We start from the raw sequence: 11,766 nt of genomic DNA, 5'->3' as shown, positions 1-11,766 counted from the left end.
CAGTATAAATACACCAGTTTCTGGAAAATCCAGGATTTGTTACAAAACATGCCGAAACTGAAAAAGTCAAAATATGTCTAGGATTTTTTATTTATTTTTTCCTGAAAATTGTCTTGGAGTGTGCCAGCAAAGATGATGCAGCCTGAACAAATGTGAAAAGTTCTCTGGTGTGATGCCACCACATGCCAACAAAGCACTATTGTATATTTGGTAGAAACCCAACACTGTAAAGCATGCTGGTACTTGCTACTTTAACGAATGCTCTATTAATTTGTCCAAATGTTGTTGTTATTGCCACTACTACTACTACTACTATTATTATTATTATTATTATTAGTTGATTTTAGTAGTAGTAGTATTGTATAAAATTCTAGCTGAGCTGAAAACTCTCATGATACCAATGAATTCATTGGCAATCATTAAATAATAATAATAATAATAATAATAATAATAATAATAAATTTTACATGACAAACACAATATAATGTTTTTTTGCTGTGATGCATTTATTTACCCCTTAATCTTTAATCTTGCTTAAAAACTGCTGTGCTGCTGAGCCAAACTACCAACTCAAACATGATAAGACCATATCTCAGAATTAAGATACAGTATGAGCCGTGGGATACACAAATATTCATAGTGTTTGTCTAAGATTCCAAAGTCTTTCCAAAGAAAACTTTTAAAGTGCCTTTGAACCTCAATCTGGACTTATTAGGTCACATGACCGTTTTCCATCGCTAAGTCACCTTCACCAAGCATTCAAATGATCTCCAGTAATGGTCATTCATGATTTTGTTTTGGACCATACTTCTTTCATGAAGTTGATAATTCAGCCATATCCTCCCTGGGTGGTAATATAATTGGACAGTTCTTGGGACAATTCAAGTAGTTTTTATGTTTGGCGAGGCAATAACTGAAGCAGTGACCTTTAATGTCTCTCTCTCTCTCTCTCTCTCTCTCTCTCTCTCTCTATATATATATATATATATATATATATATATACATTTGTGGAGGAAACACATTTAACATCAAATTCACCTTTTATTTGCATTTCATTAAAAGAATAAGAACTAAAAATGCTTTTCTAATTAAATTCAGTACAGAGTTTAATTTTGACAATAGACTACCAAATTACTGACTCATCATAAACTCAAAGTATCATCATGAATTCTTTATAATAATACAGGAAGAGAGATTAGTCTCAGTAAAATATAACAGAGAAGAGCAAAGGGACGAGCATGAGGAGGAAACTGAGGTTAAAGCTCTCAGCTTCATTACACAGGTTTCCCTGACAACACTTTACATCTGTACCGATTCCGATCATTGCCTGGACTGCAACCAAGTCACAAGCACTTTTGGTTGCACATCCTTCCAGAGATGTTGTAATGCCAAGTGCAGTAGCTGGGCACAGAGAGAGAGAGAGAGAGAGAGAGCAAAAAGAAAAATCTTCATAGTAAGTAACTCATTTCACAAACTTTAAATGTAACAGAAAGCAGATAAAATGATTTTGCATAAAAACACAGTTATTAATTTTGTACCTGAAAGAATATTAGAGGGATGGGTTTTGTTTGTATTTTATATAAGCTGTACCTGTTATATTAATGCAGCGATCTTCATTTCCTAAACAGTCCACAGTTTCTGTGAGAAAACAGCAGATTAACATTAACATGTACTGAATACCAAATAATAATAATAATAAAACAAACGCAGGAATGGTTATTTTATGGTATATAATAGAATAATAATGTGTGTAATTTCCAACCTAATGTTTTGATGCAGTGACCTCCCTGACAGTCAAAGGTACAGTTCCGTCCAGCACAGGTGTAACACTTCTGTCCATTGGCAGTCTCATTCATTAGAGCTTAACACACAGTGCAACAAATAGGTTAAAACATTTTTAGTAAGACATCTTATTCCTGTGATATTTTTGATTTAAAAATTTTTTATTTAAAAGGTAAAAAAGAAATTGTAGGTATATTTCATAGAAATTATTGATAATTATTATTATCTTTTAAACACTAGTCAATCAGTTTATACACATATCTGTACCATGCTACAATCTGTATGGATTTAAGCCTTTATATGGCACTCAATAACTCAATCACTCACTCACACATCTTCTATATCGCTTTATCCTGTATTCAGGGTCGCGGGGGGCCTGGAGCCTATCCCAGGAGACTTAGGGCATGAGGCAGGGTACACCCTGGACAGGGTGCCAATTCATCACAGGGCACACACACATACACACACTCACACACAATTTGGGAACGCCAATTAGCCTAACCTGCATATCTTTGCAAGAAACCGGGGTACCTGGAGGAAACCCACCAAGCACGGGGAGAACAAACTCTATGCACACAGAGACGGGAATCAAGCCTGGCTGGGAATCGAACCCGGACCCTGGAGGTGCAAGGCGACAGTGCTAACCACTACACCACCTCGCACTCAATAACATATTAAGAAATTCAAATAAATAAAACACTTTTTTTCCAAGACATTAAATTTTTTGGCATTTTTTTTACCCCACAATATTTATTAGCACTTTTTTGCTAATATTTATTTATATAATATTTAATGTTTTTTGCCTGATGAATCATTAAACACTACACATAAGTGTATTTAATAAATATAATTAAAAATTGTCAAGATTTTTAATTCCACTATTGAACTGAAATTGAAAAAACAAAAAACGTTTATTTGTCTACACTCTTAAAAAGATTTCCTTGACTTCTCCTCTGTGAGAACCTTCTATGCAACAGTGATATCCTGTTGTACTGTAAATAGTTCCACAAGCCAGGAATTTTTAAATATCAATTAACAATGTACTTAGGAGAATTGTTTTGTTTAATTTTGATTGGTCAGAAGGTGTTAAAGGATTAGTTTTCTTATACAGCAGCTCTAACAATAGCACAACTTTAAATATCAAGTTTGTTCATGCAAACTGTGTTGTACTTTATTGAATTATTTCTGAAGTAAAATGTCCTTCATGGGGACGTGTACAGTCGATGCTCCATGGCTACAGTAAAAACTACAAAATTATATTTTTGGTGTTCCAATCTTTTATTTGTACCTGGCATTGTTTCGTTGTTGCAGAGGTCAGTAGTGCAGCACTTTGTATTGATGTTAACTGTAAGTTGATTCTTCACATGTATACTGCCATTGACGCACTGCATAGTGGTCAGGCACGACTTTACACTGATGTTTGAAAGCACACCATCTGCGGAAAACAGTTTAATCAAGATCATACGTTTCTTATGGAGACTCTAGATAAGTTGAAATACTTTCTTTGTGGTGATTTTTTTTCTTACTCGTGTCCCATGTGGTGGTCATGCTGCCGCACTGATCTGGACAATACATCACTGTACTTTTACAACTTCCTGATGTATCGGGTATACACTGATAACACTGCAGCGCCAGCACTAGAGGACACCGAACCAACAAAACAATACAGTTACACTGTTTACACTTTGATTAAAAAAATGCTTATCAATAAACATACATATACAGCAGCAACCAAACAAAATGTTAAACTATGACTCATGTTTTTACCCTGAACAACATTCCAGGATGTTCACTTGATATTAAATAGTCTTTTTTTTTTTTATTTAATTTTTCAAATGTCTGTGATTATACACTATATTAAAACTATTGTTTAACAGACATTTCACAACATTAAATGTAAATATAATGTAAAAACTAATGTGTTGATGATAAAACATAATTAGAATAGTAATTAGAATGTTCAGTATAAGTAACTTCAGCAACGTTGATTTCCTATTAATAGTGTATGTACACACACACACACACACACACACACACACACACACACACACACACACACACACACACAAAATAACAAACAAACAAACAAACAAAATACCACACACTCCCAACAGTGTTTGACAGATGGTAGGTAGTAACCTAATAACCCAGTTTAAGTATCTAACCAATGATGAAAACTTAAAAGCACGTTTGTAAGTTTCTCTGAATAAGAGCTTCTGCCAAATGCCTAACTGTAAATATACTGTAAAAAGGATGCATCACTAAATATCTTGTTTCCAAACAATCCTGATTACACTATGATTAACCTATTAGCTACGAGCCCAGGTTTACAGTAGAACCTCGACCAATTGGCAGCACAACTTATTACAGCTAAATAAAATGAATGTATCAGTGTGTACCTGCAGAGAAAAGCAGGCAGCTGGATATCAGAGTCACCAAAAGCTCCATTGCTGAAGGAGTCAAGGACCTGATGAAATGCTGGAGGTAGAAGATTAGATTTAATATGAACATGTTAAAGAAGGTGTGGCCTTCTGCTTCAGTCTTCAGCTTCTTTAGCAATGTTATCATTTTAAATGTTTGCCTTTACATCATGTTTTTAATGATTCAATTAAAACTTAAGCAAACACAAGTAATGCAAATAGTTTAAGAAAATAGGCAGTAAACTTGTACAGATTTTTGTATCTTCTTATTGTGCTTTAAATGCTCTCAAATTTGTAAAACATTTGTTTAAAATTATTTTCTAAAATTAAAAAGCAATCGACACAATAAATCAGTTAAAAAGATTTTTTAAATGTTATATCAGAAGTCTTATATGTATTTGAACTATTTTAAAGGGAAAAAAAAAAAAATTGCGTAAAGATGTTGTGTGGTGTACCTGTAAAATATAAAATATTTACAAAGTTTACTGCTTTTATTTGATGCTCCAAAACATTTTTCTTTATTTATTCTTTTTACTAATACTATGCAAATGGACACACCTCTCTGTGTGACCTTTCATGTCTTTCCTGTATGTGGAGTTAAAGATTAAGATATAAAACTCGTATCGAAGTGACAACAGGCTTGATTTCTCACGCTTAGTGCACCTGACAACACATCTGTTAAATAGCTCTGTTTGTTTAATGGCAAACTGTGTTTCGTTTTTTTTATGGATTTGTTAAAATACCAGCAAATGAAAGACCTGAATGCATTGATCCCTTACTACTGTATGTACTGACACACACACCAAACACACGTGCGCGCACACACACACACACACACACACACACACACACACACTATCATGTACTGTAGATACGATAATGCTGTAATGGGCAAACACACCCTTACACAAACTTTATATAATTTTTTTCATATAATTTGATTTTTACATTTTTACAATTAAAAAAAAAATTGTTCCAACATGTTTTTTTTTTTTTTTTTTTAATTTGTTTTTTTTTTTTTTCCACATGTGAATTTTAGTGATGTTTCTTTGTGATTCAACTACAGTGGAACCTTGGAATACGAACATAATTCTTTCCAGAAGCGGGCTCGTATTTTAAAACACCCATAAACCAAAGTGGATTTTCTCATAAGAAATAAGGAGGAATCAGACCCTCCCCTCTTCTCGTCTTACACAGTCTTTCTCTCTTATTTGAGTTTTTTACACACACACACACACACACACACACACACACACACACACAAGGAACATAATGACAGTCGCGTGAGCGAATACTAACAGAATCAGTAAAAATAAAACAAATTAACCCGCACTTTATTTTTTAAAAATCGTGACAGAGCAGTGTTTCTGTGTAAAGCAAAGAGAAAGAGAAAGAGAGAGAGAGAGAGAGAGAGAGAGAGAGAGAGAGAGTGTGTGTGTGTGTGTGTGTGTGTGTGTGTGTGTGTGTGTGTGTGAAAAACTCACAAAGTGCAGGCTGATACGGAGAGGGAGAAAGAAAATGGATTTTTAATCTCTTTAATGAGACTTGCTTTTGCTTTACAAACGCACACGTGTGTTATAAGAAACAGTACACGCGCGCTGTACACAAAATATAAGATGTTTTACGGGCACACACGTGGTCACAGTGTTATATTATACAGTACACGCATATACGGATGTTGATTATACCAGTAAGAGACATGCACTAAGACCCAGCAGGGGAAATGATTACCCACAATTCCTCAGCAATTCCAACAGAAAAACTGTTGGATCAGTTGTGATCACGTGACACTTGTCATCAAAACAAGAAACGCATGCGTGATACATGATACTAGGTACTCGTAAACCAAGACTTGTTTTTTTTTTCAAGTCAAAATTCATTAAAAATCTTTGCTTGTCTTGTGGAACACTCGCAAACCGAGTTACTCGCAATCCAAGGTTCCACTGTATTTTCATGTTTCATCTTCAGTAATTTTATTTTCACATTGTTGATTTTTTTTTTATTGTAGGCCACATGCCTTTAATTTTTCAGAAAAGGATTCCTTCCCAACATAAAGCCAAATATGTTTATAGAAACTTCTATGTGCAGCTTCAGAACATAATGTATTGAAATTTACCTTCACATAAATAAAATGCACAAACAATTATAGGTGAAATTACTGTAAAAGGTTTGTCAAAGTAAAGAATTACTAACCTCGTGTGTTGTTACACTTTTCTAACTACAGTACATGTTTCCCACTCTCCTCTTAACTTTGTTGAAACTGTTTATCAGTGATACCAAGCTGATATAATGAGCATGACCTCTGATGACCTTCACCTCCATCACTTCAATCACAGAGCAACCAACTGTATTATAGTGGAGACAAATAAGACTGAATAAGTTTAGTAAAAGAATGAATTAACTTAGATAACAACAACAACAAAAACAACAACAACAGAAAATCAATTACAACATGTTTTCATTAATAATACTCACTCACTCACTCACTTACTCATCTTCTATACCGCTTTATCCTGTATTTAGGGTCGTGGGGACCTGGAGCCTATCCCAGAAGGCTTATGGCACGAGGCGCGGTACACCCTGGACAGGGTGCCAATCAATCACATGGCACACACACGCACACACACACACGCACACACACACACACACACACACACACACACACACACACTCTCACACACACATACACACACACTAAGGGCAATTTGGGAACGCCAATTAGTCTAATCTGCATGTCATTGGACCATGGGAGGAAACCCACCAAGCACAGGGAGAACATGCATACTCCAAGCACACAGAGACGGAAATCGAACCTGGACGGGAATCAAACCCGGACCCTGTAGGTGCAATGCGACAGGGCTAACCACTACACCATCATTCCGCCTAATAATATATACTTTTTTATTATTATTATTTTAGAACAAAAAAAAAAAAAAAAAAAAAAGATTTACCTGACCACTTCCACTGTTCATTACTATTTAAATTTGAATTCTCCATTAATGTTTATTTTGACCTGTTACAGCTAGGTAATAGCCTCATTAGATCACACACACACACACACACACACACACAAATATTTTCCGATGTTCGATTTAAATATGTAGTAATTATGTTTTCCACATGATTTATTTATTTCCATATGTTTTCCCTATCTGAATTATTTTGGATTATTATTATTATTATTATTAGTATTATTATTATTATTTATAATGAACCATCCATTCGTCATGACTATTAGAATATGGACTACAAAATTATGATCATCTTAAATGGAAGTAAAATTTTACAATGTTGTGAGGCTTTTGTAAAAGTAACCTCAGTTTGTTAAAATCTATTAATTTTTTTTTTTAAAAATGTTTACAAATTTATAGAAGCTAAATTAAAATCTGCACAATGCTGATAGAAGAGTCTGCACAATCTACTAAGTTAGAAATAATTTTTAAATTCAGTTTTCATTAAAATATATTGTCTTGAAAATTATGCATCAATGTGTTATGGGTTTTTCTGCAATCTTGAGGCAAGACATTTAAATGAAAAAGATGAAGAGATGAATAACCACATAAGTCTCCAATCAGTTTATTTCCTTGAATTCATTAGAATATTCTAATGTCTGAGCAAGAAACAAACTTCATTAGTGATTTCCAAACAGAAGTGTAATCCATGATACTGTATAGTACATTCATTCAATAACATCAACAATCACTGGTTTTAAATAGAAAACTGCGAAAAAGATGCAAAGGAGAAAAGAAAGCTTGTAGTTATCGTTATAATTTTTTTGATGAGAGAGAAGGAAAACTGTATTTCGATTCCTCTGTATGTCTGCACATACGGTGGCATTAACCAAAAAAAAAAAAAAAAAACTTGAATCTTTAACCTTAATAGCTAAATAAAAAAAAGATTTCCCAGACTGACTGACATTTTTCAGTAGAAGAGGATGAAGGAGAGCAGCGGGATGAATATCAGGAGGAAACTCAGTGTGAATCTCTCAGCATTGTTACACATGTTTCCCTGACAACACTCCACATCTGTCAATATGAGTCCCTGTGCTCTTAGTAAAGTCGTATTACACTTGTTGCTGGTTGTGCATCCTTTCAGGGTCATTACGTTGGATCCTTGAGCAACTAGAACAGAAAAAGACAAAGGAAAAAAACTCTTATTAATTATGGTAACAATGTTCACTCTGCACATATGCACTCGTTCCATCAACCCCCCCGTCCCCCCCCCTCCCCCCCAAAAAAAAATAAACTTAGGCTATGTTTACACTGCAGGTCTCGATGCCTAATTCTGATTTATTGCCTATATCTGATTTTTTTGACTGTCTGTTTACACGTTCTTTCAACTAGGACTCATATCCGATACACGTGTTTACACTTGCCATGCCATCTGAAACCTCGCGCATACTTAAAGGGAGGTTCTTACGCTACACACTAGCCAAGATAGACGAAGGTGAAGTATGCTTGACGCTCTGCGATATATGCAAAGTTCGCGAAACGTCACCATGGTTTTAAAACGGAGGAGGACAAAAAAACGGGATAATTGCAGCCTGTGCATATGCTTTATTCACCAAATACTGATTTCTTAATTTTATTTAGCCCTAATAAGCAATAAAAAAAGGGGTGGCTGGGTGCTTTTCCTTTTCCATGTTACCTGCGATGTTATTATTCCACACACGCTTCCACCAGAGAATAACATTACGTCATTAAACCGCGAAGAAGTTGCAGTTTTAATGACGTACAGAACACAATGCCTCAGGAAATCCGATCTGTCTGTTTACACGACAATCACATGAGCACATATCTGATTTATATCTGATTTATTTCCACATATGAAGTAGGCCTGAAACCGATCTCGAAATACCAAATTGCATGCGTTTTTTCCTGTTTACACGGGCATAGAACATATCCGATATGTGTCACACATGAGCAATTTACCTGACAGTGTAAACGTAGCCTTAGATTACGTTTAATGTGGTTGCTGTGGTTTGACATTTCTTCAGTTCTCTTTTTAAAAAATTAGTTCCTGTTTATTCCTGTTATTTTTTTTTACACAAAATCAGAAAAAAAAAGATAAGTTTTATATTATTTTTTCCTATAATTTAATAAAAGGAAGTGCTTTAGCGGAAATTGGTGGTGCTTCAGGTGAGTGATATAATTTGTTAGCACTTTTTTTTTAGTTTGCTTTGAAACCAAGTACAAATTCTGCAATACGGTAGCAAATATTTCACAATTGTTTAATTGTTTACTTACTTGTGATTAATTACTTGTAATCCATTATTCATTTTATTTTATTTGTTTATTTTTGTTTACATGCCAAGCGCTTCAAAACTTAGGAAAAAAAAATATTTCATAGCATATTATACACACCACTAGAAGTTGCAGTTTTTATCAGTGTCAGGTGAGTCCCCATTTATCTACACATCAGCCATAACAATATGACCATTCACCTAAAATAGAATACTTTTAACTTTTTATAATTTTAACTATTAATCCCAGAAGAAATTTTTATTTGAATTCTATTTTAATAATGAGTAGGAACCCTTGCCACCATAAATTACCCGCAAAAAGTAACGGCAATATACACCTATCAACCATAACATTGTTTCCCCCTTTTGCCATCATAACAGTGGTGCACTGTATTCTGACACCTTTTTATCACAACCAGAATTACCCATTTTATCCATTTGATTTACTCTAGCACTTCTAATTAATCAGATTACATGGGTCAGTTAACCTTTCTTGGATCATTTTGGTACGTCCTAACCATTGCAGCATGGCAACATTCCATAAGATCTGGATTTTTGGAGTTGCTCTGACCCAATTGTCTATTTCTTACAGTAAATTATTTTTTTTTATATCTCATTACAGTGGGGACTGGAAGTGGTTGGGATATATTAGGCAGCAAGTGAACCTTTTTATGTTGGAAGCAAAAAAAAAAAAAAAAATATGGGCAAGCGTTAAGATTTGTGTGACTTTTTAAAGAGCCAGATTGTGATTGCTATAGGACTGGGGCAGTGTGTGGGTCAATGTGTGGGTAATTTGGGGGTAATTTAGATATCATTCTAGTTACACCTTTATCTTTAATGATAACATTTAATGACACTATTGACACATTTGGATTACAGCTGTATTTTTTTACCCAAAAATAATCATTAGTTACACCAGCCTCAATATTTTTCTTTCTTTTTTTATAGAATGTTATTAATAAAATGACTATATGAATAAAATAAAATACACTTGTAACTTAAACTACTTAAAGGAACACTAAAACAGAGGCTACTAAAACATTCCGCTTAATAGAAATGTTCTAATATTTTTTATGCAGATTATTTTAGATTATTAAATTAGCAGATGAGTTTAGTTTAGTTATTATTCTTTTTTTTTTTTTTTTACCTGTAGCAGTGATGCAGCGATCTTCTTGTCCCTCACAATACAGTTTTTTAGAGCAGTCATCAGACAAATCACAGGTGTAACAGCTTCTCCCATTGACGGACTGGGTTGGCATAACTTCATTAGGAAATAAAAGTTTTAAAAAATAAATAACATTTTTCAAATGTATAAAGCCAAAATTATAAATAGACAAATCTTTCCTTTATATCTTTACTTTTGCATTACTGAGCATAATAAGAAATATGCAAGACTAAATAAAATCTGATGATCACTTGTTTCTTTTACAAACTTTTTATATATAAATTATTCCTTTATTTATGCAAAATTCAATATTTAATTGAATACACAAAAAGTGCTTAGCTTTACTTGGCAGAGTGTAGTTGTTGCAGAGGTCATTACTGCAGCATCTGGTATTATTGGCGATTTTAACCAAACCAATATTTATGCTTGAGTTGACGCATGTGGATGGTGAGCCACAATAAACCATTGACTCCCTGTCAGTGTAGGGTACACTACTTATACCACCTACAAGATCTGAAAAAGAGTCCAAAGTTCAGTGATTGTCCAATGAAAATCCTTAAAAAATATTAATTCAGAAAAGCAAATAAAACAATCTAACAGGTGTTCTTATACTTACAGATGGCCACAGAGGTGGTTGTAGTGGCACACGCAGAAGGACACTGTGTGGGTGTGTAACGGTAAATTGTGCTATTGTAAATATACGGAAAACACTTCAGTGCCAATGCTAAAGAGAAATGAGAATCAAAACAAAGTCAGTTACTCGAGATATGTCAAGGAATAACTTACCAAATTGTGCTAACTAATGGCAGTGCAAGCTTGCCTACCTCCTGAGGAAATCATGCAGATGATCAGCAGTGTAAATTGTGTACTCATTGTTGCTGGATGAAAGATATTAAAAAGATGAAGCCGGCTGGATTTATTGTAAAAGATGACATGATAAGGTGTGGAATTTTATACTAACTCAGAGTGGGCTGGGTTTATTGGGTGGAGCTGGGCATAAGTAATATACTATATTATATAAAGTTTTTTTTATGGTTCTCGATTTCCTCAAAATAGCTTTGCTTTTTTCACATAATAATAATAATAATAATAATAATAATAATTATAATTAAATTATTTGTCACAAGTACATTACAGCACAGTGAAAAAACTTTTTG

At 34.0% G+C, this 11,766-nt stretch overlaps 2 protein-coding genes across 2 annotated transcripts; both read right to left on the bottom strand.

Moving 5' to 3' along the window:
* Positions 1 to 1,028: 1,028 nt before the first annotated feature.
* On the bottom strand, positions 1,029 to 4,230 carry LOC128510870 (phospholipase A2 inhibitor and Ly6/PLAUR domain-containing protein-like). The gene is made up of 6 exons (XM_053483413.1): positions 4,182 to 4,230; positions 3,309 to 3,419; positions 3,071 to 3,217; positions 1,763 to 1,861; positions 1,591 to 1,638; positions 1,029 to 1,401 (listed from the first exon to the last, which is right to left on the bottom strand). Exons 1-6 carry the CDS (start codon positions 4,228 to 4,230, stop codon positions 1,202 to 1,204), a joined length of 654 nt encoding a protein of 217 aa, XP_053339388.1. The 3' UTR covers positions 1,029 to 1,201.
* A 3,878-nt stretch (positions 4,231 to 8,108) lies between these two features.
* LOC128510869 (urokinase plasminogen activator surface receptor-like) lies at positions 8,109 to 11,075 on the bottom strand. The gene is made up of 3 exons (XM_053483412.1): positions 10,955 to 11,075; positions 10,592 to 10,705; positions 8,109 to 8,323 (listed from the first exon to the last, which is right to left on the bottom strand). Exons 1-3 carry the CDS (start codon positions 11,073 to 11,075, stop codon positions 8,124 to 8,126), a joined length of 435 nt encoding a protein of 144 aa, XP_053339387.1. The 3' UTR covers positions 8,109 to 8,123.
* Between the last annotated feature and the right edge of the window lie 691 nt (positions 11,076 to 11,766).

Source organism: Clarias gariepinus, chromosome 22 (genome assembly GCF_024256425.1).
Source record: "Clarias gariepinus isolate MV-2021 ecotype Netherlands chromosome 22, CGAR_prim_01v2, whole genome shotgun sequence".
In the NCBI taxonomy this organism is placed as follows: Eukaryota; Metazoa; Chordata; class Actinopteri; order Siluriformes; family Clariidae; genus Clarias; species Clarias gariepinus.
The sequence above is the reverse complement of the archived record's forward strand: the minus strand, read 5'-3'. Positions and strand labels throughout refer to the sequence as shown.

Excerpts from the sequence above, each read along its gene's own strand:
- LOC128510870 (XM_053483413.1), bottom strand. The coding sequence starts at position 4,230 with ATGGAGCTTTTGGTGACTCTGATATCCAGCTGCCTGCTTTTCTCTGCA. Across the intron at positions 3,218-3,308 it reads GACCACCACATGGGACACGA|ATGGTGTGCTTTCAAACATC; the intron begins GTAAGAAAAAAA and ends TGTTTTCCGCAG. Across the intron at positions 1,639-1,762 it reads TCACTGCATCAAAACATTAG|AAACTGTGGACTGTTTAGGA; the intron begins GTTGGAAATTAC and ends GTTTTCTCACAG.
- LOC128510869 (XM_053483412.1), bottom strand. The coding sequence starts at position 11,075 with ATGGTTTATTGTGGCTCACCATCCACATGCGTCAACTCAAGCATAAAT. Across the intron at positions 10,706-10,954 it reads CAACAACTACACTCTGCCAA|TTATGCCAACCCAGTCCGTC; the intron begins GTAAAGCTAAGC and ends TTCCTAATGAAG. Across the intron at positions 8,324-10,591 it reads TCGCTGCATCACTGCTACAG|TTGCTCAAGGATCCAACGTA; the intron begins GTAAAAAAAAAA and ends TTTCTGTTCTAG.